A 22913-nucleotide genomic window follows, 5' to 3' on the forward strand; every position below is an offset into this window, starting at 1 on the left:
AGGGCGTTACCTGGTGTCCGGTGTGTGAGGCACATGGTAAGGCCTCCTGTAAGTAAGTAGAAGCTCTCAGTAGAAAATTGAGGCTCCAAGTGGCAGCAGTGGGGGGCACCTTTCAGGACCCCTTGCCTGGGTGGGGGAGGCCAGCTCTCTGACAGTCAGAGCCCTCTGAATAAGTTTATCCGAGTGGCACCGAGGCCCCGCTGTGCAATTTGGCTTACGGCATGGGCACTGTGTGAACTGAGCATCTCTGCCTTCCTCTGGGCCTCAGTTTTCCCATCTGTCCCTGAGGGGCTTGTCAGGGGGTGCCCGCAGGGCCCACCAGCTCAGATAGTCAGTGATCCTCAGGCCAGGGTTGTGGCACAAGCTTTTGGATCATCAGGCCGCTTTGTGGAGTATCTCTCCTGCCCCACCTTGGTTGACTCTTACCCTCCCCTCCCAGTCCCCCACCCTGGGATGTATTGAATTTCAGTGCCTGTCGGGGCCTCAGGGATCGATCAGCCAGGTTGTCAGCACTCAGAAAGGCCCCGGCTGCTGAGAAGCTGCTGCTCCCCGGGGCCTGCTATCAAAGGATGCTGCCGCCGGGGACCAGAGATGGTCTGGAGAGTAAAGGCAGGGGGAGGCGGCGGGGAAGCCACCAGGCCAAAATAGGCACGGCGCGGCTGAGTTGTCCAAACACAGGAAGTCGTGTCTGCTCAGAGAAGGCAAAATCAAAGGGGCAGCCCAGAAAGGAAAGGCTATTTTCATCTTTCCAGAAAAGCTTCAAACAATCAAGGGAGGGGCCCCTGTCACCAGACTCCGGCTTTGGGAACAGGCGTCTGAGACACACAGACTGGAGTCCCTCTCCGCAGCCTTGTCGGCTCATTTATAAACAAACACGGTGGCCTCAGAGCTTCTCCTGCCTGGGGAGCCCAGGAGCCTGTGTCTGGCCAGGCAGCTGGGCCGAGGACCTTGAGGAGTGACAGGCGGTCTGGAGCACACTGGCGGCGACTCCACAGCCGTCACCAGTCCCAGTCTAGCAGCTCCGACTTTCACAGCTGAGAGGGGCAGTGTCTTCCTTCCAGATGGAGGCGAGCGAAGGGTTGGTGGTTCAGCGATTTCCTGGGTGTTCCGCTTCCTTGGTGCTACTTCCAAGAACGGAACCCGCTAGGCGTTGCATTGTTGTGCAAATATATGCAGGGTTATGTTCAAGAGTTGCATCTGCTCTGCCCTGCACGTGCTGCTGTGAAGTATGTGGGCAGCTCCTCCAGAAATACCTTTGGTGCTTAAAATCCAAAGGGTTACTTTGAACCAGGCCCGCTCTCTCTTGAGTCAGGCATGAGTCACACTGCCTGCTGGCTCAGAGCGTGTAATGAGATAAAGATGGCGGAGTGTCTCCCGGGGAGGGGGTGGAGGGGCATGGACTGGATCTTTCTGTCTCTTTTTGTTCTTGGGGAGAATTTAAAGCTGTTGAAAGTTGGTGGGGACCTGGTCGGCACAGTTTAGCGTTTTTCTGAATCAAGCGTTAGGGGTTGGTCTTCCGGGTCCTCCCTTCCCTAAACGGACTTACTCATCCCCATCTGGGTGCTCCGAGTGGCCCCCACGGGGGCAGCTTTCCAAGTTTCCAGGGAACTTTTGTTCTGAGATGACAGGGTCTTGGGAAACCCCCCACCCATCCCCATTTTAACATTTCCTCTAATTTTTAAAGAGGGAGGAGAAAGCTCTTTCCAGAACCTTCCCCTTGAAACCTGTGATGGGCTGGAACAGACTCCTGGCTTGAAGCTCCCAGGTGAGGGAGGCTTTGGCCTCCCTGGCTTTGGTCCCCATCCCTCCCCCGCCACTCCTCCTCTCCCTCCCTCAGCTTAGGGAGCCACCCTGGTGAATTCACTGCTGAAGCTCCTGTGGGTAGATTACTTCTGGGGTCTCAGACGTGCGGTCAAGACAACGTTCATCCTAATAGTTCTGCTTGGCCTTGGCCTCCTCCCATTCCAGCCCAAGCAAAGCAGAAGAGCGATCCTCACCCACTTGCCTAACAAACTGTAAACTCCCCGTTCAATCCCAACCCATGTTCTATCACGGAGTCATCAGAAAGCCTTTCCGAATATAATGCTCTAAGCCTGGCCACCCCCAGGGGACTGAAGGTCCGGAAGAAGGACCTGTGACCCGGCCCACATTTCAGCCCAGTGACATATGGCGGCTCGGGATCATCTCTAGTCGGCCCCTCTGCGCCCACAGGAAAGTGGAGTGGGGCAATGCCACCTGCTGCACTGTCCAGTTTAAAAAGGAAGTCGAGGCCCAAAGGGCTGCTGTCCACAGGGCCGGCTTGCCATCGCCCCTTCTCCGGCTGGGGGGCAGCAGGACTCCATGGCGGCGTCCGGGAGCAGATGCAGGGCTATGGAGCTGCCGCCTCGGCTTCCCTCCTCCTCTGCCAAGTCCAGAATGAGCCTGCACGTTGGATGTGGAGGTTGGGCCCAGGCACACCTACTGGTTCAAAGAAGCAAACAGTCCTAACAATAGTTGGCTTTGGCTGCGTAGGCTCCGGCCAAGAATCATAGCTGGTGGCTGGCTGGGACCCAGCGGGCCTCCCCCCACCCCAGCAGGTCTGTGCAGCCGTCGCCAACCCAAATTGCTCTGTAGCCTGTGGCCACGCCCCTGCCAGCAGCTGAGCTTTTTAATTTTGATAATTGGAGGCTGGATGCCTAGTGTCCCCCATTCCATTGGAGTCCCAGCTGGAGGAGAGGGTAGGAGAGAATTCTGGAACATTCTCAGCACATAAGACACCTTCTGAGGTCCCCTCCCGGGTGGGAAGAAGGAACCCGCTAGCCGATGTGAGAAGGTGATAATGAGAAGCCTGCGTGTGTGCGGGGAGCAGCTACAGTGCCGGGGGCCCCGAATTCTCAGGCCACCCGCCGGAAGGAGCTTGGGCAGCTCCCATGCAGTTACTGACACGGAAAAAATCCCAGTGTCTATTCAGTCTTAAAACACATCTCTCCGTGGGTGGGTCACCCATTCCACTTCAGACAGCGGGGACTCTGGCCGTCGTGGGTGGACAGGTGTGTGCTTCAGGCGAACATACCCTCCAGTGAAAACTCACTGGCCTGAAACACCGGTGCCTGCCAGCGAGGCCTGGAGTTTCTTGTCACCCTCTCTGCTTGATCTTGCTTTCAGGACCAGGCCCAAGGCGCGCAAGCAAGGCGTGAGTCCCGCAGACATGTACCGGTGGAAGCTCTCGTCCCACGAGCCCTGCAGTGCCACCTGCACCACAGGTACTGGTCCCGGGTGCCACGGGTGCCACGGGGCAGTGACTGCCCTGAGTTCATTTCCACGCATTCGGGCCGGGGCTGTGCGGCCCACCCACTAGCTTGCAGCCCCAAACTGCCCTCAGGGTGCTTGTCTGGTGGCCTCCTGACTTAGGGGCCATGTGGTGTGATAGGAGTTTGGGTTCCTGGTGAAGCCATCCTCATTCTCACAGTGGGCTAGATCACAGTCAGGCCCAGGCCCCCGGGGGTCATCCAGGCCACCACCAATGGTCCCTTGCTGTTGCCAGTGATACCATGTTTTGTTAGGGCAAACATCCTTTGGGTTAAAAGTAAGAAATCTCAGGTAGCGGGGATTTTACTTTTGTTTCCAGCAAACCTAGGAAGGGAGTCATATGCTCCTGTGATCTGTGACAAAGGGAAGTGGCCAAATTCTAGGACCTCACCAGCAGGGGAGGAGTTAGGAGGGGAAAAACGACCCTCCTCGGTGGTGCCTGGACAGACAGATGCATGTGGTTAGTAAGTGTTGAGTTGGGATTTGAACCCACAGCTGTCTGGTTGCACAGCCAGGTCGCCCTGAGATGCTGGCCACAGCTGCTGGGAGCTGGGGCTGCCTCTGCCTGCTCTGGTTCCTTCCCCTGGGGGATGCCGCAAGGTTGGATGTCAAACCAGGACCAGGCTGCAGGGGCATTGGTGGGAGAAAATGTGGAAGGGAGAGCCCCTGTGCCCGCTCCGAGGCCACATTTTATCTATTCTTGGGCTTCATGTTTGCATGTAGATGACACCCAGTGGCCCCTCAAGAGGTTTGATGCTCCTGGCCCCACCCCGGTGTCCCCTGTTTGCCAGGGCGTTCGATGCCCTTACAGTCTCTGGCCAGTGAGGATGCCAGGCAGCTGGGCAGTCTGAGCTTGGCCACACCCTGTGCAGCCCTGCTGGCATCTCAGGAGGTGGGCCCGAGAGAGGGAGGGGCAAGTGGTCCTGCAGGCGCTGCTGACACTGGCCTTGGCTCTCTGGGGCTGAAGAAAGGGCTCTGTCTCCTGTTGTAAGAGCCCCCCAAGCAGGGCATAGCCATGGGGCACGCTGTGTTTGCCCCTGTGCCTGGCATTCTGGAGGGAAGAGCAAGTGCTGTGGGCACCCGGGTTGGCCGGGCTCACACCGCCTGGTTGACCACACCACGGGCAAATCACCGAATCTCCCCCACCTCAGTTTTCCACAGGTGAACTGGGACGTGTACTTATCTCCCAGGTGGGTTGTGGGGATCAACATGAAACGAGAAACAGCCTCTCGGGCCGGGCGCGGTGGCTCATGCCTGTAATCCCAGCACTTTGGGAGGCTGAGGCAGGTGGGTCACAAGGCCAGGAGTTCAAGGCCAACCTGGCCAAGGATCTCTACTAAAAATACAAAAATTAGCTGGGCGTGGTGGCGGGCACCTATAATCCCAGCTACTCATGAGGCTGAGGCAGAGAACTGCTTGAACCTGGGAGGTGGAGGCTGCAGTGAGCCGAGATCACACCACTGCACTCTATCCTGGGTGACAGAGTGAGACTCTGTCTAAAAAAAAAAAAGAAATAGCCTCTCATGGTCAGAGCTTGATGGGCGCTGTCGTGGTGAAGGTGGCTGCCACCACATGATGCAGGCTATGGCTTCCGGCGCACCCAGGAGCAGCTGGCCTCGGAGGTGAGCTGTGTGGCTTGCCCGGAAGGCAGGCCCGAGGGGAGCTGAGCATGGTGGTGGGGTGTCCGCAGGGGGGTCTGCTTTGCCAAGTCTGTGGCGGACCTGCCCTGAGTTCCTCCACACATCCTGGCCTGGGGACTCCAAGCATGTGGGTGTTGTCACTTAGTGTCTGCAAGCATCTGTGATTCTTCCCAGACACATCGCTGACTGGGGAGGGCACGCTGTGCAAGACATCTGCAGGCTGAGGCAGCCTCAGTGGCGAGGGGCCTGATGGGCAGCCCTGTGTGGACGATGTCCCCAGGGAGAACACAGAGAATGGCGGGAAGGGGGCTGGTCTGGGTCTGTGCAGGGTGGCCCACGGTGCATCAGGGCAGAGGACAACAGGAAATCAAAAAGGCAGGTTTTGGCTTGGGAAGAAGGAAGCTCTGCTTCAGAGGAGGCTGTTCAGGAATGGAAATGAGCCACCCTGTGTAAGTGTGTGTGAGAGAGACAGAGAAAGGGAGGCCAGGAGGGAGAGGGAGCTCCCTGTCACCATGGGAGGTGCTGAATGGCACTGGGCAGAAATAACAGAATAAGGGTCTGCATAGGCTGTGTCTGTGCAGATGTCCCATGCGGAGTCTCTGCTCCCCATCCTGTGCCTCGCAAGAACCCCAGGCGAGGGACACTTCCATCGGTGGGGCGGATCAGCCTGCCCCGAGCTCCAGCCACGATGGGAAAGCTTGTTTTTAGATTTTTCTTTGAAGACGCTCTTTGGCAGCCACAGCAACAGAGGGGCGTGATTTCAGCCTCAGGTCGGGTCACAGGTGGGGGCTTCTGCTGCCCTTCGGGGCTCCAGGGCGCTGGGGTGAGGGCAGTGATCCCGCAGCACCCCCGGCTTCATCCTCCCCTTCGTTTCCAGGAGGGGCTCTGTGGCTCAGGGGGTTTGAAAAGCACCGTTTTCGAGATGGGTGTCATGAAGAGGGTGCCCAGAAAAAAATGTCCTGGCATTTGATTCTCACAGGCTCTCTGGAAGGTCCCCATTTCAGGAAGGAGCAAGCTGAGGCTGGAGTCTGGTTACGGTCACGTCACCCCAGGGAGGCACTGAGCTGGGACTTGGATTCCGGTCTCTCTTGACCAAAGCCTGCTCTCCATGATGGGGAGCAAATGGATAACCAGGCACCTGGCGATGGCCTGCAAGTCCCCAGCCCTGCACCTCCCCGGGCCCCAGAGCGTGTGTCTCTGAGGCCTGGAACATTCCAAGCAGACCTGGCCGGGAAGCCAGACTCCCCCTCAGAGAAGGCTAAAGGCTGCACAGCCCAGCTCTGGCAGGAGAGGAACCGTGATCGCAGCCTGGCTTGTCCTTTACGGAAAAAAGAAAAAATCCCCTTGTCGGCTGCTTCCCAGGCTGTCTCGTTCCATCCAGGGCTGGGGCCTGGAGAGGCAGGAGCCGCTGGCCGCAGACACACGCCACTGGGTGGCTGGGCTCTCTGGGTATGGGGAAACCGATTTCCTTCTGGGGGAACTGGCAGCTGCAGCCAAGACCGTTCCATGATGCCCGTCATCCCAGAAGGCTGGGTCTGTCTCCCGAGGCCACACACACACACACGCACACATGCAGCAGAAGCAGCAAACCCTAACCCCACCCCAAGCCTGTTCCCACTGCTGCCGGCTCTCCCAGAATCACCCTCCTTCTGGGCAGGGAGCTGGGCCTGTGTGGCAGCTCGGTGCCAGGGAAGGGTGCAAGGGGGAGGATAGAAGCAGAAAGGGGGAGGTGTGGTCAGGGAAGTGGCACTGCTAGGTGAGGGCTGCCCGTCACTCACTGTAGAATACGGGACACTAATAGGGACTGGCACACAGTGATGACTAAAGAAAGTTCAGGCCGGGCACGGTCGCTCACGCCTGTCATCCCAGCACTTTGGGAGGCCGAGGAGGGCGGATGACTTGAGGCTGGGAGTCCCAGACCAGCCTGGCCAACGTGGTGAAACCCAATCTCTACAAAAATACAAAAATTAGCTGGGCATAATGGCAGGTGTCTGTAATCTCAGCTACTTGGGAAGCTGAGGCAGGAGAATTGCTTGAACCTGGGAGGGGGAGGTTGCAGTGAGCCGAGATGATTGCACCATTGCATTCCAGCCCGGGCCACAGAATGAGGCTCTATTTCAAAAAAAGTAAGTTCAAGATGATGCTTGCTGAGTACTGGGGCATGCCACAGAGGGGAGGGAGGGCCCGGACACCCACCATGACCTCTGAGGAGGCTGGCGGGGCAGGAGCGGTCGGGTTTCACTCCCGCCTGCCCGTCGCTGGGTGGTTGCTGAACGCCTGGTGATGGGGGCCACCTGGCTGTGTTTGCCTCTGCACCTCCATGGGGGCCAGTTGAGCCAACTCAAAGCCCAGACCCTGTGACATGGGAACTGGGAGCCCAGCCTGGGTTGGGTGGGGTGGGGTGGGGGTGCAAAGAGAAGTGCGCAGACCCGCACAGCTCAGACCCACAATGCTGCCCTCATGCCGCAGTTCCACAAGCCATGACTGATCCCCAAGCCAGAAAGCTGGGCTGAGAGGTCAGGTGACTTGCTCCAATCCTGTGGCCTGTCTGCTGGCCTCCAAGGCGCCGGCATGGCTCACAGGCCCTCCCCTGTCCTGAACCCAGGGGTCATGTCCACGTACGCCATGTGTGTCCGCTACGATGGCGTCGAGGTGGACGACAGCTACTGCGACGCCCTCACCCGTCCCGAGCCCGTCCACGAGTTCTGCGCTGGGAGGGAGTGCCAGCCCAGGTACCTGCCATCGGTGACCCCGGGTGGGGTGTTGGCAGAGGGCATGCCGGGCTCTGCCCACAGGAGCAGTCAGACTTACCCCCCTGCCCCTTAGAGGTGCTTTGTGTGCAGGGCCGTGGGGGCCCTTCAAGGAGGTGCATAGAGACCTCACCCCTCAGAGACCTTCTGAGTCTTCCCAGGAGTTGCAGTTTAATCTGTCACTGTGCCTTGTGCACAGTAGGTGCTCAATAAATGCTTACCATGGATTTAGAAACCATTCTCAACATTACTCTATATCATATAGCGCTAGCTTTGCCCCACCAGGCCTACTTGGCGCATGTAGGATTTTTGTAAGCCCGAAGGGATTATTGCTGACATTCCATGCCTGCTGGCTGTCCCTTGGATGTGGGTGGAGGCCTGTTTTCTTGGCCTCTGGGCCTCACCTCCTGCCTTGTGGATGCAGTCAGACTGAGCACTGAGTGCACACTACCCCTAGAGACAAGGGGGTCCCCAGACGAGCCTAAGAGTGCCAGCCTCCCCCGACAAGGCTCACATGCTCCTCCGAGGCCGAGTCCTCCTGCTCCCCGAGCATAGACACGCTGCCTCTTCTTTTCTGGCCTGCTCCGTCCCAGGCCTCCCACTTCCTGCACATTCGCTCCCTTCTGGGATGGGCAGAAAGCTTAGGGTCCCCAGAATGCTGCCAAGGCTGGCCCCGGGTGGTCCAGCAGGACCTGCCCTTCCTCTCAGAGCCCATGAGCTTCGGACCTCTTATTCCAAGTCTGTCTGCCTGGAAGGCTTCAGGGTCTTATCATAACCCACGCAGCTCAGGCTGAAGAGAATGAGAGGTCTTTCCCCAGCACGCTGGCTAGGCCCCCTTTCTGGACACACATCCAGAAATGTGCCTTCTGCTCAGTTCCACCCTCGCCAGAGTCCCATGGGGCACAGCCACCTGTGTGACACAGCAGGGCACGAAGGGGCAGGAAGGCTGAGCGCATGCTCAGGGCACCCGCTGAGCGCCCTGCCAGGGTGCTCCCTGAAGACCACCAGGGCCGTCATGGCCCAGCCCGCACCCTTGGGCCTTGCCAGCCTCCCGTCCGGCTTAGCTTGTTACGGTTTTGGACCACATGGGGGAGGGAGGGAGGAGCTGCGTTGTCTCTGGGGGTGTGGGTTGCATGGGGTCCTGGCCGTCACTTCGGGGTCGCTGAAGGCCGTCCGCTCCCGGGGCAGGTGGGAGACGAGCAGCTGGAGTGAGTGTTCGCGCACGTGTGGAGAGGGCTACCAGTTCCGCGTCGTGCGCTGCTGGAAGATGCTCTCGCCCGGCTTCGACAGCTCCGTGTACAGCGACCTGTGCGAGGCGGCCGAGGCCGTGCGGCCCGAGGAGCGCAAGACCTGCCGGAACCCCGCCTGCGGGCCCCAGTGGGAGATGTCAGAGTGGTCGGAGGTGAGCGTATGCGGGAGCAAGCCGGGGGGCCGGAAGGGCCGGGGAGCTGGCCTTGGGAGCTGGAGGTGGCCGCACCTGCGTCACGCCTCCCCTCCACCGCCCCTATCCCCTGCTGCTGCAGTGCACTGCCAAGTGTGGGGAGCGCAGTGTGGTGACCAGGGACATCCGCTGCTCGGAGGATGAGAAGCTGTGTGACCCCAACACCAGGCCTGTCGGGGAGAAGAACTGCACGGGCCCCCCCTGCGATCGGCAGTGGACTGTCTCCGACTGGGGACCGGTGAGGGCCGGGCTGCAGGGAGGCCTGCACCGAGGGGTGGCTGGGGTGTGCGGCTGGTGAGAGGGGGCCCAGAGACTTGCCTTGATGTGCCTCAGTTTCCATTTTTTCCAAGGCAAGGGTGTGAGGTGAAGAATGCCCAACCCCAACCAGCCTTCTCTGCCGTTATTATGGGAATCAAAACCTCTCCCCAAACAAGTGGCCGGCATCACCCTCCCACTGTAAACTGTCTCTCGGTGTCTCTCTCTGTCTTTATCTCCCTGACTGTGTCTGTGTCTCTGTCTCCCTGTCTCTTTTTGTCGCTGAGTCTCTCTGTTTGTCTCCCTATCTTGGTCTCTCTGTGTCTGTCTCTTCCCCTGTCTCTGTCTCTCTCATTGAGAGAGAGCTGCTCAGATGCTGGCTGGGGTCCCCTCTGGGTGGTGGGTGCACAGATGATCTTTTTAAGTGTGCTTTTTTTCTCTGTGCTATTCATCAAGCATGCATTATTTCTGTAATTAGAACAGAAAATGTTATTTAAAAAGTGGTTACCATGACAACCGCTTCGGCACTGCCTGGGAGCCACTCCTCTCCTTTGGGACTGACATCCAGGGCCCCTCCTGGCGTGGCTGCCTCTCACCCGGTGTCCCTTGCCTGCCCTTCCCCTCTGCAGTGCAGTGGAAGCTGTGGGCAAGGCCGCACCATCAGGCACGTGTACTGCAAGACCAGTGACGGACGGGTGGTGCCCGAATCCCAGTGCCAGATGGAGACCAAGCCTCTGGCCATCCACCCCTGTGGGGACAAAAACTGTCCCGCCCACTGGCTGGCACAGGACTGGGAGCGAGTGAGTACCCCAGAACCCACTGGACGGCCTCCCTGTGCCTGGAGAGCATTTGGCCAGAGAGGAGAGCCAGGTGGCTGGGACAACAGACGGGTGAAAAAGGAATTCACTGCACCTTATGAAGGCACAATTTCCTCAAAATCATTCTAGAATACAAAAGACTTAAAAGGTAGGAAAACACCTGATAGGTTCCCAAATCCCGATTTTGCATGTACTCAGTGATTCGTGCAGAATTGGCATTGCCCCAGCCTGGGCCCCCAAGTCCCTGGAATGTGGAAGGCTAGGGACAGGGATTGTTCAGGCTGCCTGCTGCTGGCACAGCGGCCTGTGCAACCTTTGATCGTGACCACTGTGTCTTCCCACCCACCCGGCATCGTCACCAACTTGCCATTTCAGACGCCTTGCTCTCTGCAAATTGCTTTCAACCAGCAGCCTCAGGCAGATCACTAAACCAGATGATCTCCAGCCAAATTGTTTTCTGCTAAATTGATTTTGGCCAAATCCTCGTTGGCCAAATTGTCATTAGCCAATTTGTTTCAAAACAGATGGTTTTGTGCTAAATTGCTTTTGATCAAATCCATTTGGGGCCAAATGGTTATCGAACTAAGAGTTCTCAGCCGGTCTCTTACGCATTGGAGCATTCTCACCCAACTGCTATTGACCAGTCCCTTATCAGCGGCGTCGCCGTGGGCCCCAGGTCGGGTCCTGCTGGGCCCCGGCGCTGACCCGATCCCTCTGCCCCGGCCTCAGTGTAACACCACCTGCGGGCGCGGAGTCAAGAAGCGGCTGGTGCTCTGCATGGAGCTGGCCAACGGGAAGCCGCAGACACGCAGCAGCCCTGAGTGCGGGCTCGCCAAGAAGCCTCCAGAGGAGAGCACGTGCTTCGAAAGGCCCTGCTTCAAGTGGTACACCAGCCCGTGGTCTGAGGTGAGCTCCTGCCACCCCTCTGAGGCTGCCTGAGGCCAGGCCTGAGTTTTGATCCTGCCCCTCCTGCCTCCAGCTTCCTTAAATGCTTCCCACCCCCCTCCCCAACAGTCTCTGTCGGAGCTTTCCATCCCGGAAGGCTTCTCAACTCCACCACATCAGCTGGTGTGAGAGCCACCGCCTCCGGGAAGCCTTCTCTGCTCCTGTCCCTGGGATCCCTACAGCACTCGTCCTGGGCCTTTTTGGGCCCAGGAACTCTGGCCTCTGAGTTGCGTGTTTGGCAGCCCATGTGCCTGACAGCATGGGCTAGACAGACCCCAGGTGGGCACGGCGGGCAGACTGGACTGAGTCAGACACGGGCCTGGCCCTCCTGGAGCCACCGCCAGGGCAGGAGCTTGGGATTTAGGGAGACGGTAATAGACACACACCCCAGGTCAGGACACGGGCAGGGCCAGAAGGAAAGGCAGCAAATCTGCTGTGTGGGTCCCACCCCTCCGAGGTTCCTAGACTCTTGAGCCTCCAGAATGCCCAGCTGCAGGATGTCAGGCAGGACAGAGCTGAGGTCTCGGCTCTCTGTGGAGGGGAGCAGGGCCCTCCCATCCCAGGGCCTTGAGGCGCATGTGGCAGCTCTGGCCCAGCTCTTGGCCTGAAGAGTCTCCTCTCCCCAAATAGTGCCATGAGGAGGGGCCCTTTTCCCCTCCTCAGAGGAAGAAACTGACATTCAGAGAGCTCTCTGGCCCACTCGGGGTCCCACAGTTACTGGGGGCTGTAGCAGACACTGTTGCCCAGGCCTGTCTGGCCCTAGAGTGAACCCCAGGTGGGGTGTGGCATCTGCAAAGGAAGAGAGGCCTGAACCAGCTCATCCTGAGGGGCCCAGAGCAGGGAGCCCCGAGGTGGGTGGGCAGCTCTGGTTTCACAGAACGGGTGACAGGCTGGGCATCCCCATGCCCCAGTTGTCTTGCAGAGCAAAGAGATTGCTTTCACCTCCCCTGCTGTGTTCCCCTTCTGCTCCACTTCCCATGGGACCTCCAGGTGACTCCAGGGCACTGCCCTGAGCCAGTGGGCGCCCCTCCACCTTCTGGGCCCCTGGAGGCTGTCCTGTCTAGACTCCAGCTTGAGTAACTCACATCGGCCTCTGCGCCCCTTTCACAGCAGCGCCAGCCCTGGCCTCAGCCCCCTCCCACCTAGCGATGCCATGAGCTTCTGAGAGGGGCACCTGGGGCATCCACAGGGTCTCTGGGAATGACTGGGCAGGGACTGCCATAGCCAGGCATGTACCTGGGGTCTCCAGCTACCTCTGGCCTCAGTTTCCTCATGGGCCAACTCTGAATACCCAGGCGACAAAATAGGGGTGTCAGATGGGACTCGGAGCCTGGAACGTTCTTGTGTCTCAGGCGCTGGCGCCTGAGGGCTCCACTTCTTGGTTGCCGTGACAGGTGGGTGCCAGATCCTAAACCTTATGAGTTCAAGGCAGAGAGTCCAAGAGTCTGTGAGGATTGAGCTGGGGACTCCAGCGCGGCCCTGCTCAGAGAGTCGGGCCCTGGCCCTGGGCTCTCCGTGCACTCTGCATGGCATGTGGCCTCCTTCCTGCCCCCGCCCAGGGCCTCTGCCTGCCCTACAGCACACACGCTTGCTCAGGAGGAAGAACACTCACTGATTCCCTGTTGCCCACCGAAGGAACCCCCAGGAGAGGAGGGGAAAGGCTGAGGGCAGGCCTGGGGCTTCCCAGGGGAGACAGGGGCTGAGCCAGGGCCAGAAGGGTGGGCAGGCTTTAGTCAGGAGTCAACTGGAGAGACCACAGTATGCCGGGGCAGGATGGCTCCTTCTGGAAAGGCCGAGCCTGGTGAGAGGGGAGAGTGGGAAGGGGCGGGGAGGCTGAGTGGGGTTCCAGGGCCCTAGGGAGCCAGCTGAGGCCTGTAGTTTGGGAAGAGGGCTGGCTTCAGATGGGGCCACTGCGGGGCCAGGAAACAGGGACTCTCTAGGTGCAGGTACCTTGCTGGTGATGAGCATGGCATGGGGGAGCCATGAAGGGAAGACCCCAGAAGAACATCCTGGTGTGCTGGGGAGGGGAACCCCCAGCCCCAATGAGGAGGTGGCACGGCCGGATGAGGCGTGGCTGGCACAGACAGCCGGTGGGCACGTGGACGCCTCCTGCCTGGTGGTTGCCCCAGTGCTGCTGCATAGTGGCTGCTCAGTCAGCGTTTGTTCCCCCAGCTGCCCAGTCCCATCCGCTCCCCAGGGGCAGAGGAGCTGGCACCAGGGCTGGCTGGGAATGTGCTGCTCTCCAGAGGCACGTCCAGAGGCTCCTCGGGACCCTGCCAAAGGCTGACTGTCCTCACGCCGTCGGTGCCAAGCCAGCCTCTCCTTGCCCGCAGACCGTGCCAGCCCCCACCCCTTGGCTCGGAGCAGCAGGCAGGCGGGCGGCCGTCTTTCGCCAAGTCTTAATCGGTCCTCCCCGCTCCTTTGCAAACAGAAGTGGAGAGTGAGCCCCAGGGCTGGGGCCTTCCACCCCGCCCACCTCAGAGAACCGAGGGCTCGGGTCCCAGACGTGCCTGGGTGATGTGGGGTCACCCACGTCGTGGGGGAGTGTGAGGGAGCCACCGCCTGTGGGATCTTGGCAGGAGGACAGCAGGGTGACTGCGGCCAGCAGATGTCTCTGGTGTTCTGGGGAGCTCAGCGGGGTTTTCCAAGGGGAACATCTGGACGGGGAGCCACTGGAGGGGTTGGTGGCTTCGCGAGATGCATTCTATCGGCTTATGACAAACGGTCTGCACCACAGACCCAGGAGAGCTGGGCCCAGAGGACCCTCGGGAGATGAGAGAGGAGGGACCACCCCTCACTGTGCACCTGGGGAGACTGAGGCAGCCCTGGGTGGGAGGGAATCAGAGCCCGCTGACCACCAGCCAGCGTCCTTTGGGCTCCACCTCAGTTCAGCCTGGGGCTGCAGGTCAGGTTTCCAATGTGCTTCCCCGGGTCCCGTGTCAGCTGGGCCCACAGCCGCCTGGGAAGGGTCGGGTGGGGAAGCGTGAACGTGCGGGTTCCCAGCCTCCTGTGCAAGCCGCGGCCCCATCGGGGGGCTTTCCCCACACCCACTGTCTCCCACACCAGTGCACCAAGACCTGCGGGGTGGGCGTGAGGATGCGGGACGTCAAGTGCTACCAGGGGACTGACATCGTCCGCGGCTGCGACCCGCTGGTGAAGCCCGTTGGCAGACAGGCCTGTGATCTGCAGCCCTGCCCCACGGAGCCCCCAGGTGAGGGGCGGGGAGGCAGAGGTGGGCCTGGGGCTTCCCAGGGAGGTGAGGGCGGAGCCGGGGCCTGAAGGATGAGCAGCCATCGCTCACCTGGATGATAAGCCTGGGAACCAGCTCGAGAGACCAAGGTGTGCTAGAAGCGGAGGCCTCCTCCTGGTGTGGCTGAGCCCCGCTGAGGGGGGAGCATGGGAAGGGGGATGGGGGAGGCGGCTGAGCCCCGCTGAGGGGGGAGCGTGGGAAGGGGGATGGGGGAGGCGGCTGAGCCCCGCTGAGGGGGGACCGTGGGAAGGGGGATGGGGGAGGCCTGACTGGGGCTCCGCAGCTCCAGGGAGCCATGCTTAGACCCATACTTTGGGGAACGTGTCAGCTTCAGATGGTGGGGCCACTGTGGAGCCAAGAGCTGAATCCAGGATGATTCAGCTGGAACGGCCAGGGGCTGGGACATGGGGCAGGGAGGGGAGCAACTGAAGCAGGGCCTGGGCACCTGAAGGCAGGACAAGGGACAGGCTCCAAGAGGTGCCAGGTGCAGGGCGTGTAATGAGTTCTGCTTAGGATACACTGAGTGGTGGATGGGGCAGCCCCTGGGGACCCCTTGGGGATGCTTAGGCCTCGGGTGCGACCTCTGTAGCTCCTCTAGACCCCAGCCCCAGGCCTCACCCCTCTTGGGACACAGATCAAATCACCTGGCATGATCGGGGAAGGCGACCACTTGGGGACAGATAGGGGCTAGGAAAGAGGTGGCAGAGAGCTAGAGATGGGGGTCTATATGGGGTGGGAGGCCCGCTGCCCCTACCCCTGGAAAAAGACACGTGTGGGTCCTTGGGGTTTTCAGCCCTCAGCCACCTCCTGAAAGTGCCCTGCTTCACCCTGTGTTCCTTCTCTAGATGACAGCTGTCAGGACCAGCCAGGCACCAACTGTGCCCTGGCCATCAAGGTGAACCTCTGTGGGCACTGGTACTACAGCAAGGCATGCTGCCGCTCCTGCAGGCCCCCCCACTCCTAGGCGCAGCAGCTGCAGCCCCTTCCAAAGACCAAGCTGCTGCAGCTTCTGGGGCCCTCCACAGACACCCCTCCTGCAGGGCGCGCCGGCCTGTGAGGGACGTGGCACTGAGCCTCGGCTGTCGAGAGGGGACTTCCCATGACCCATGGACTTTTGTGCTCCTGGGGCAGAAAAGTGGGCAGTGTCCTCCAGCACCCACTGGCCTCCTTCCAGACAGAGCCACCCCTGCCGTGGGAGCCCATCCGTGTTCCTGCGTGGATCCTGTGTTCGTGGCTCCCACTCCCCGGCCCCCAGCGGCCCCCAGCAGCCCCCAGCCGAGGGGCCCGGGGCCCACAGCCAAGCGGTGGAGGTGTCTTACCCTGGCCGGAAGCCCATGCCCTCTCTGGGTGACAGGGCCTTCTGAAGGAGACTGGCAGGCAAGCCCAATGTGGGGGGCCTCCCTCCCTCGGAGGCTGGGGGGTAAGGAGGGGCGCAGGCAGCAAGGAGGCCCAGGTGCAGCCCCTCCCATGGAGCTCTCCTCCCGCTGCACTTTCTACCCCGGGCAGAGGCACTTGCCCACGGGGCGTTTGGAATGGACCTCGGGCCCCGCCCCTGCAGTCGGGTCAGTGCTCATCTACGTTAATAAAGTGGTCCTATTTATGGCGGCATCGTGGGGTCTCAGTTGCTTCTGGCTGGAGGAGTGGGCAGCCTCGGGGCTTGGAGGGCCTGGGCATGGCCATGTGGGGTCTCTCCAGCTCACTGAGGCCTCAGGTGTGGGGCAAGGAGGGTGCAGGTGGAGGCCACAGCACCTGCTCCAAGGAGAACGATGGTCAGGTGCAGACAGAGGCAACGAGAGGCCTGGGAGCGTGCAGGGAGGGCGTTTGGGGGCACCTGGACAGGCGCTGGAGTAGGAGAGGAGCTGGCATCTCAAGCCCGTCAGCAACTGGTACAGGAGCTGTGGGGCAGGGGCCGGGGACCTTGGCTAAGGTGTGGGGCACCCACTGGCAAGCATGTTGGGAAGAAGAGAGGAGACCAGGCAGGTGTTGGGGGCACGGGGCTGGGCCCACTTTGAGCCTCAGGAAACAGCACCGTCCTGCCGTTCCTGGACCTCAGCGGGGGCTTCCTGACCTGGACGCGTGGGTACAGGGACACAGGGGCCTCTGGGGAGGGGCTGCTCAGCTGAACCAGCAGCAGGAGTGGCTTTTCCCAGACGAGAGGGTGGGAAAGAGCACCCAGGAGAGGAAAAGCGACACAGCCGGAGGATGCCTCGTGGGAGGAAGGACGGGGCCGCACCGCCGGAGAGGACCCCAGGAGGTGTCTCGGTGCACACAGGCACCCAGGAGGTAAGCGGGTGCTGGCTGCTTCCTTGATGTGAGGCCAGCTTGTCCTCAGACTGGGAGCCAGAGCAGGGTCCATTGCAGCCTTAGGACAGCTTCTGAACGACTTGGGGCTCTGGGGAAACTGAGACAGTACCCCCCCCAGTGTGTTCTTGCCTCTGAGTGTGACTGCACGCATGTGCATTGAGGGGCTGCAATCGGGATGGACCTTTCAATCCCTGAAGCCCAGGAGTTAGAGGCCCCTGGGATGGACTTGCTCAAAGTCACCAGCTTGGGCTGGTCAGAACCGAGGTGCTGAGACCAGGAGTCTGAGGCGCCTCTGCCCACCTCACCCTGTGCCCGCCCTCACCTCGCTGCTCTTCTCTCTTCTCTCCTCCAACCCACATCTTCTTCCTGTCCTACTTTTTTCCTCCCCGGCGCCTCCTTTCTGCCAACACTTATTGTATACTTACTGTATGCCAGGTTCTGTGGCCGCCACAGGCACTGCCTGGGTTTATCTTCCAAAGGTCCCCACGACACAGGTATCGTGATCACCGCATTGTGTGGAGGATAAAACAGGCCCAGAGATGCTCAGTCACTTGTCCCAGGGGACCCAGCCTGTCCCTCACAACCCTCTGTCCAGGGGCTCAGAGTCCACCCTGGTCCTTCCAGCCCCAGGCCCCAGCCGTGCCTCCACCCAGGACACATTTGCGTTCAATAATCCTTATCTGTGCTACAAGCCTGGGCCTCCCCAAGCCTGGGCCTCCCCTGAGGACAGGTATTCGAGGAGGGCTCAGCCAAGCCCCACTCGGGGCCTGCCACGTGGGTGTGCCACAGGAATCCCACCATGGCAATCCCGCCATGGGAATCCCGCCACAGCATGGTCCTCAATGCTGGAAGGTGGAGAGCCACCTGGGAAACTCACCCGTGGCCCACTGCCTTGCCCCCAAGCCCGAGAGCAGCTCTTGGCCCCGCCGGGCAGAGTCCTGGCCCCGTGGCTGCTTCCCAGGGAGAAGCTGACTCTGCCTCCTGCTGGGTAGAAGGAAGTCCCTCCCAGAAGGCTCGAGAGCGTGGGTGTGGACGGCCTGGATGCCCGGGTGGACTGAAGACGCTGCACGGGAGTGTGGGAGACGTTTTATTGGCTTTCACTTTCCTCAGGGAGCCAGCAGCTCCCCACCAGGTCCCCGCAGGGGAGCCGAGTAGGCTGGGAGGGATGGGTGCTTACTTCGGTTCAAAGAGATCTATGTATCTACAGAGGGGTCAGAGAGCAGAAAGGAAGTGGGAAATGGAATCAGAACAGCCACAGCACGGGCCAGCTCCGGGCCCTCACCCCGACCCACCCAGCCCACCCCCCACGCTAACGCATCAGAAACAGACTTCACAGATGCACAGAGGAAGCGGAGGTGTGGGCGGGCTGGGGGCCGGGGCTGCGAGGGACCTCAAGGGTGAATGCCACTGGACTGTACCAACCAGGCAGGGAGAAAGTAGGAGGAGAACAGAACAGTAACGACTGTGTCTCCGCCAGCACTTCTGATGCCTCCGGAAACGGGGAACTTTGTTTTTGAGTAAGAGCAAGAAGAGTCCTGCTCAGGCCACCCCGACCCCCCCACTCCGGCTCAGGGAAGGCCACTGGCCTGCAAAGCTTTGTCTTTTATTAATTTTTATTTTTTTGAGACAGAGTCTCACTCTGTCACCCAGGCTGGAGTGCAGTGGCATGATCTCGGCTCACTGCAACCTCCGGCTCCCAGGTTCAAGCGATTCCCCTACTTCAGCCTCCTGAGTAGCTGGGTTTACAGGCACCTGCCACCACACCCAGTTAATTTTTGTAGTTTTTAATAGAGACGGGGTTTCACCATCTTGGCCAGGCTGGTCTTGAACTCCTGACCTCGTGATCCACCCGCCTTGGCCTTCCAAAGTGCTGGGATTATAGGCATGAACCACCGTGCCCAGCCAGCCTTGTCCTTTAGGGTAGTGACTTCCCAGGGCAGAGACGGGCTGCCCTGGCCCTGGGGCTCCATGGCAGGGCCCAGAAGGAGAGGGAGAGCCCCAGAGAGGGAAGGGGGATCCTGGGGCCAGGTTGCTGAGAGTAATCAGTGCCTCTTCCTGGGTGAGGAAGAGCTGCCTTCCTGATGGCTGGTGACCCGGGGTTTGGGGGATTTCTCTGGGGTAGCCATTGACGTCATTTTCTTAGCAGCAGGACAGCGGGTGGGAATTCCCAGGAGACCTCAGCCTGGGTGGGCGCTTGGTGGAGAGTGGGCTCAGAGGAGGTCTTCATACAGCAGCAGGAGGCTCCGGCTGCTTGGGGTCCACCGGGAGCAGGGTGGGGCTGGGCCAGGCCTCTTGGATCCTGCTCAGAAGCAGGTGCGGGAGGTGACCTACAGCTCTGTCTCCCTTGGGGACCTCAGTTCCTGTTGAGACCCAGAGTCTGAAGACCTCCGTCCTCAGGGTCCCTCTGCCACCAGCCCCTCATCACACAAGATGGGGAGACCGAGGCCCAGTGGTGGGAAGGGCCATCCAAGTCTCACAGGGACTAGGAGGTTGTCAAACCCTGGGCCTCGGCTCTGCCCACCCTAACTGGCCCCAGGCTGCCTCCTGCCAGCCGGTTTCTGGCTGAGCACTGCGTCTGAGCATTTCCACGCTGCTGCTCCCAAGGCAGGTGGGCTGTGACATGGCCTCTCCCCCTCCCACCAACACGCCTGTCTGGGCTGAGCATCCCAAGGGCCCTGCCGCCCCTGACAGTCTCCCATTTAGGGGCAACCTGTCCATCTGCAGGGAGCTCAGCACCTAGTGTCTCAGCCTGGGCAGACGCTTGGCACTTGAAACCGGGAGTGTGTGTGAGAGAGAGGGAGGGAGGTGTGGGGGGAGAGAGGGAAAAGAGGCAGAGAGAGGCCCGAGTTCAGGGCGGAGGTGCGGAATCCTTGGTCTGCAATCACTGGGGTGGGGGTGCCTTGCTGTGGGGCCCTGAGCCTCACTGAGGTCACCCCTTCCTTGAGCAGGTGAGAAGGCCGAGGCCCAGGGATGGGGTGACCCATGGAGACCCCTCGGGTTGGTCAAGTTGCTGGGGCTGAGACAGAAGCGTCAGGAGCAACCATCCATGCCCGGCCCGCTGTATGGTCACCTGGTCCTTCCAGCCCCAGATCCCAGCTGTGCCTCCCCCCGGGACACGTTTGTGTTCAATGAGCCTTATCCCTGCCTCGAGTCCGGGGGCTCCTCAAGCCTGGGCCTCCCCTGAGGACAGGGATTCAAGGAGGGCTCAGCCAAGCCCCACTTGGGGCCTGGGGCCAGGTGGGTGTGCCACGGGAACCCTGCCATGGTCTCAGGACCCTCCAGGCCAGGGACTCGGGGGCGGGCCCAGGTCACACGTCAGTGCTGACGCTGCGGCTGCGGGCGAAGGCCTCCCGCATGGCGGAGAGACAGTTGGGGTTGAGCGCCTGCAGCCCCTGGAAGCCCCCCGGGGACAGCTCCACGTCCTCCTGGCTGACGCTCTTGTAGAGCACGCGCTCCCCGCCGTTCAGCACATCCTCTTCCTCCTCTGGCGGCTCCTGCAGGAAGAAGGCCGGGGGCTCGCAGTGGGAGCAGCTGCGGCAGAGGGCTCGGGCCTGCGGGGACTTCTGGCTGAAGGAGGTGGAGGCGGTGGGGTAGAGCGCCGGCCCGTTGGTCAGCACCAGGTTGCGGTTGGAGTGCAGCGGGGGCAGGTGCGAGTGGACGGCGAAGTCCGGCTCCTCCTCGTCCTCCTCTGGCTCGTCCTTCTTGCAGCAGTAGTACTGTGGGCAGAGGGATGGTGACCCTGCGGCAGTCTGCGCCCACCCCGGAACCCGCATGCAGGAAGGGCTTGCCCTAACTGGGCAGGGGAGACAGGCACAGCGGGCATGGGGTGGCCCAGGCCTGACACCTGAGCTGTTTAACCGGCGCTGCGGGCCTCGCTCAGGCCAGGCACAGTGCGGGGTGCTTCACAATGATCCACTCATCTCTGCCACCCAGCAATGCACAGTTGTGACTGTTATTTCCATTTTGCAGGTGGGGATACTGAGGCATGGAAGGGTCTGCAGCCCACATCAGCAGAGCCGGGGGTCACCAGCACGGGCAGCTCTGTTGCCTCGCCCTGCACCCATGGTGCCCCCTCATCTCTCAGGGAGACACAGGGACCCTGGATGGCCCTGGAGTGCAGGTGGGAAGGGAGGCTCACTGCGGCACTCCCTTGGGCGGCCGGTGCCGTCGGCTAAGTCCCTTCCCCTCTCTGAGCCTCATTAGAAGTCCCAGGTGAGGGGAGTCAGGCACATCTCACTGAGCCCCACAGTGGGGTCCTGGCTGCCCTCTGCTGAGCATCTCCTCTGCCACGAGGCTCTTCCCTACTTCTCGGGCCTTGACCCTTGTGGCCTTCATGCGTGGCTCCCTCCTGAGGTAGGGGCACCCCCTGGGCTGCCCCGCCCTGTCCCTTTCCCTGCCCTCCGAGAGTACCTGGAGCCGGCAGTAGCACAGAACAGCGATGATGCAGAGCAGAATCACAGTCGCCAAGATGCCCCCAGTGATGACCACGGTCCCGGCTGTCATCCGCCCCCTTCTCCATCAACAGCCTGTAACACACGCCACCAGCTTTACAGCATCACGCTTCCCCACCGCAAAAGTCACTCATGCTATTCTAGAAAACTGAGAAGACAAGCCTTGGGGGAAATAAAGCACCCCAGGATGTGCCCTTGAGAGGCAGGAGCTCTGCCAGGGATGGGCCATGGGAGGGGCCCCAGGCCCTGCTCTGCCTCTGCTGGCCTCTGTCCCTGTCCCAGCCTCAGTTTCCACATCCGTAGAAGGTGGATACTAATTGTAAGGCCGGTTGCCTCGCTGGGAGCTCAGACACGCCCACTCCCCCTCCGGGAGCTCAGACACGCCCCCCCCGCACCTAGAGACCACGTCATCATCCCGCGCCCACTTCTGCACTCGGCACTAGGCTCTGCACTCAGCACCTAGCCAGCCGTTGAAGAATCCTGCCAAAATTCAAAAGAAGCCCCGCCAGAATCTGCCCAGTAGCATTTTGTCCCGTCCGGGCCCCACTCCCCCTGGGCTGCCTGCTCACCGGAAATCCCGCCTACTTGCCAATAGCAGCTTGTTCGTCCACGTCCTGCTCTCCCACAACCAATCAAACGCCTCCACTCCCTATAAAACCCCACGTCTGAGAGGAGTCTGTGCGACTTCTCCGGCCCCTCCTGTCGGACCGCAGAACCTTGCCCGGGAGCGGAATAAATTCGCATTGGATCTTCTTGTGCTGGCCTCAGTTTCCTCATTTTAAACTCAGCAATAACCCTTACAAGCGGTGCCAAAACCCGGGAGGAGTTGTAAGACCCCTCCTGGGGGAAACTGACTCCACTCAAAGCCGGACCGGGGAGCCGCCGTTCCACCACAAGGTAAGACTTTTGTTGCCCACAACCCCACCCACTGTCTGCCCCGTAGAGTCCCTGCTCGAAACTGCTGCAGCGTCAGGGACTCTTGCTGCGGGTCCAGGACCCCGGCCCCGTCTCGAGGACCGAAGCATAGAGGAGATGTCCCTACACTCTTGTCTTCTCCCCGTGAGGGGTTTCTTAGGGTCAGGATTTTGAGGGAGATGTCCCCACTTTCCTGAACCCTCTCGCTCGCCGTGGGTCTGGGACCCCGGCCTCGTCAGGGTCAGGATTCCGAGGGAGACGTCCCCACCTTCCTGAACCCTCTTGTATTCTCTGGTGTTTGGTAGCGTGGCCTGGGATGCTGAGCCGCTCTTCCGACCACCTCTGTAGCAGCGACTGAGGTGTGGGTAATTAGAAGCCCCGTTTGTAAATCCGGGCCCTACCCCACAGCGGAACCAGACCCCCGGCTTACACCACCAAAACGTCTATCTCAAACTAGCCCTTTGGCATATAAACTCCCGTTAATTGAGTAACTGCACTTTCAGTTTCTCTTCCTAACCTTGGTACAAGTTAGCGGATAAGTAAGCAGTAAATTCAGATTCGGCTGTATTCTCAGCTCCTGTTTCTGCTCCTATCTCTTAACTCTCTCTCTCTCTCTCAAGATGGCAGCCATTTCCCGCTTCTGACTCTCTATCTCCCTCTCTCTCTCTCTCTCTCTCTCTCTCTAGGTAATGGTTGTTTCCTGCTTTATGGAGTAGCTGTACCTTCAGTTTCTCTTCCCACCCCCGGCACAAGCGAGTGAGTGAGTGAGTTTATGTGTAGTCCCATGACCTAACAGCTATGGGGCTTGTGTGGGCCTCAACCCAGGGTTCCACGGGGACGTCGTAAGGCCTAACAG

At 60.5% G+C, this 22913-nt stretch overlaps 2 protein-coding genes across 4 annotated transcripts in view; one reads left to right on the plus strand and one right to left on the minus strand.

The window, feature by feature from the left end:
• ADAMTSL2 (ADAMTS like 2) overlaps nt 1–15995 on the plus strand; it is a 38458-nt gene extending 22463 nt beyond the window's left edge. Inside the window, exons 12-19 of the mRNA XM_012445269.3 lie at nt 3145–3242; nt 7534–7660; nt 8867–9080; nt 9202–9357; nt 10004–10174; nt 10922–11098; nt 14204–14348; nt 15233–15995. Of these exons, the coding sequence (XP_012300692.2) occupies nt 3145–3242; nt 7534–7660; nt 8867–9080; nt 9202–9357; nt 10004–10174; nt 10922–11098; nt 14204–14348; nt 15233–15351 (1207 nt within the window). The 3' untranslated portion in view covers nt 15352–15995. The remainder of the gene's footprint in view (nt 1–3144; nt 3243–7533; nt 7661–8866; nt 9081–9201; nt 9358–10003; nt 10175–10921; nt 11099–14203; nt 14349–15232) is intronic.
• A 1766-nt stretch (nt 15996–17761) lies between these two features.
• Nucleotides 17762–22913, minus strand: part of FAM163B (family with sequence similarity 163 member B) — a 36532-nt gene continuing 31380 nt past the window's right edge. For all 3 annotated transcript variants that reach the window (XM_012445276.2, XM_064371705.1, XM_021671415.2), the window contains 2 exons: nt 21102–21217; nt 17762–20407 (listed from right to left, as the gene is read on the minus strand). In XM_012445276.2, coding sequence (XP_012300699.2) covers nt 20000–20407; nt 21102–21194 — 501 coding nt within the window. In that variant the 5' untranslated portion in view covers nt 21195–21217 and the 3' untranslated portion in view covers nt 17762–19999. The remainder of the gene's footprint in view (nt 20408–21101; nt 21218–22913) is intronic.

Source organism: Aotus nancymaae, unplaced genomic scaffold (assembly GCF_030222135.1).
Source record: "Aotus nancymaae isolate 86718 unplaced genomic scaffold, 86718_ANA_hifiasm-v0.15.2.pri h1tg000158l, whole genome shotgun sequence".
Taxonomy (NCBI): domain Eukaryota; kingdom Metazoa; phylum Chordata; class Mammalia; order Primates; family Aotidae; genus Aotus; species Aotus nancymaae.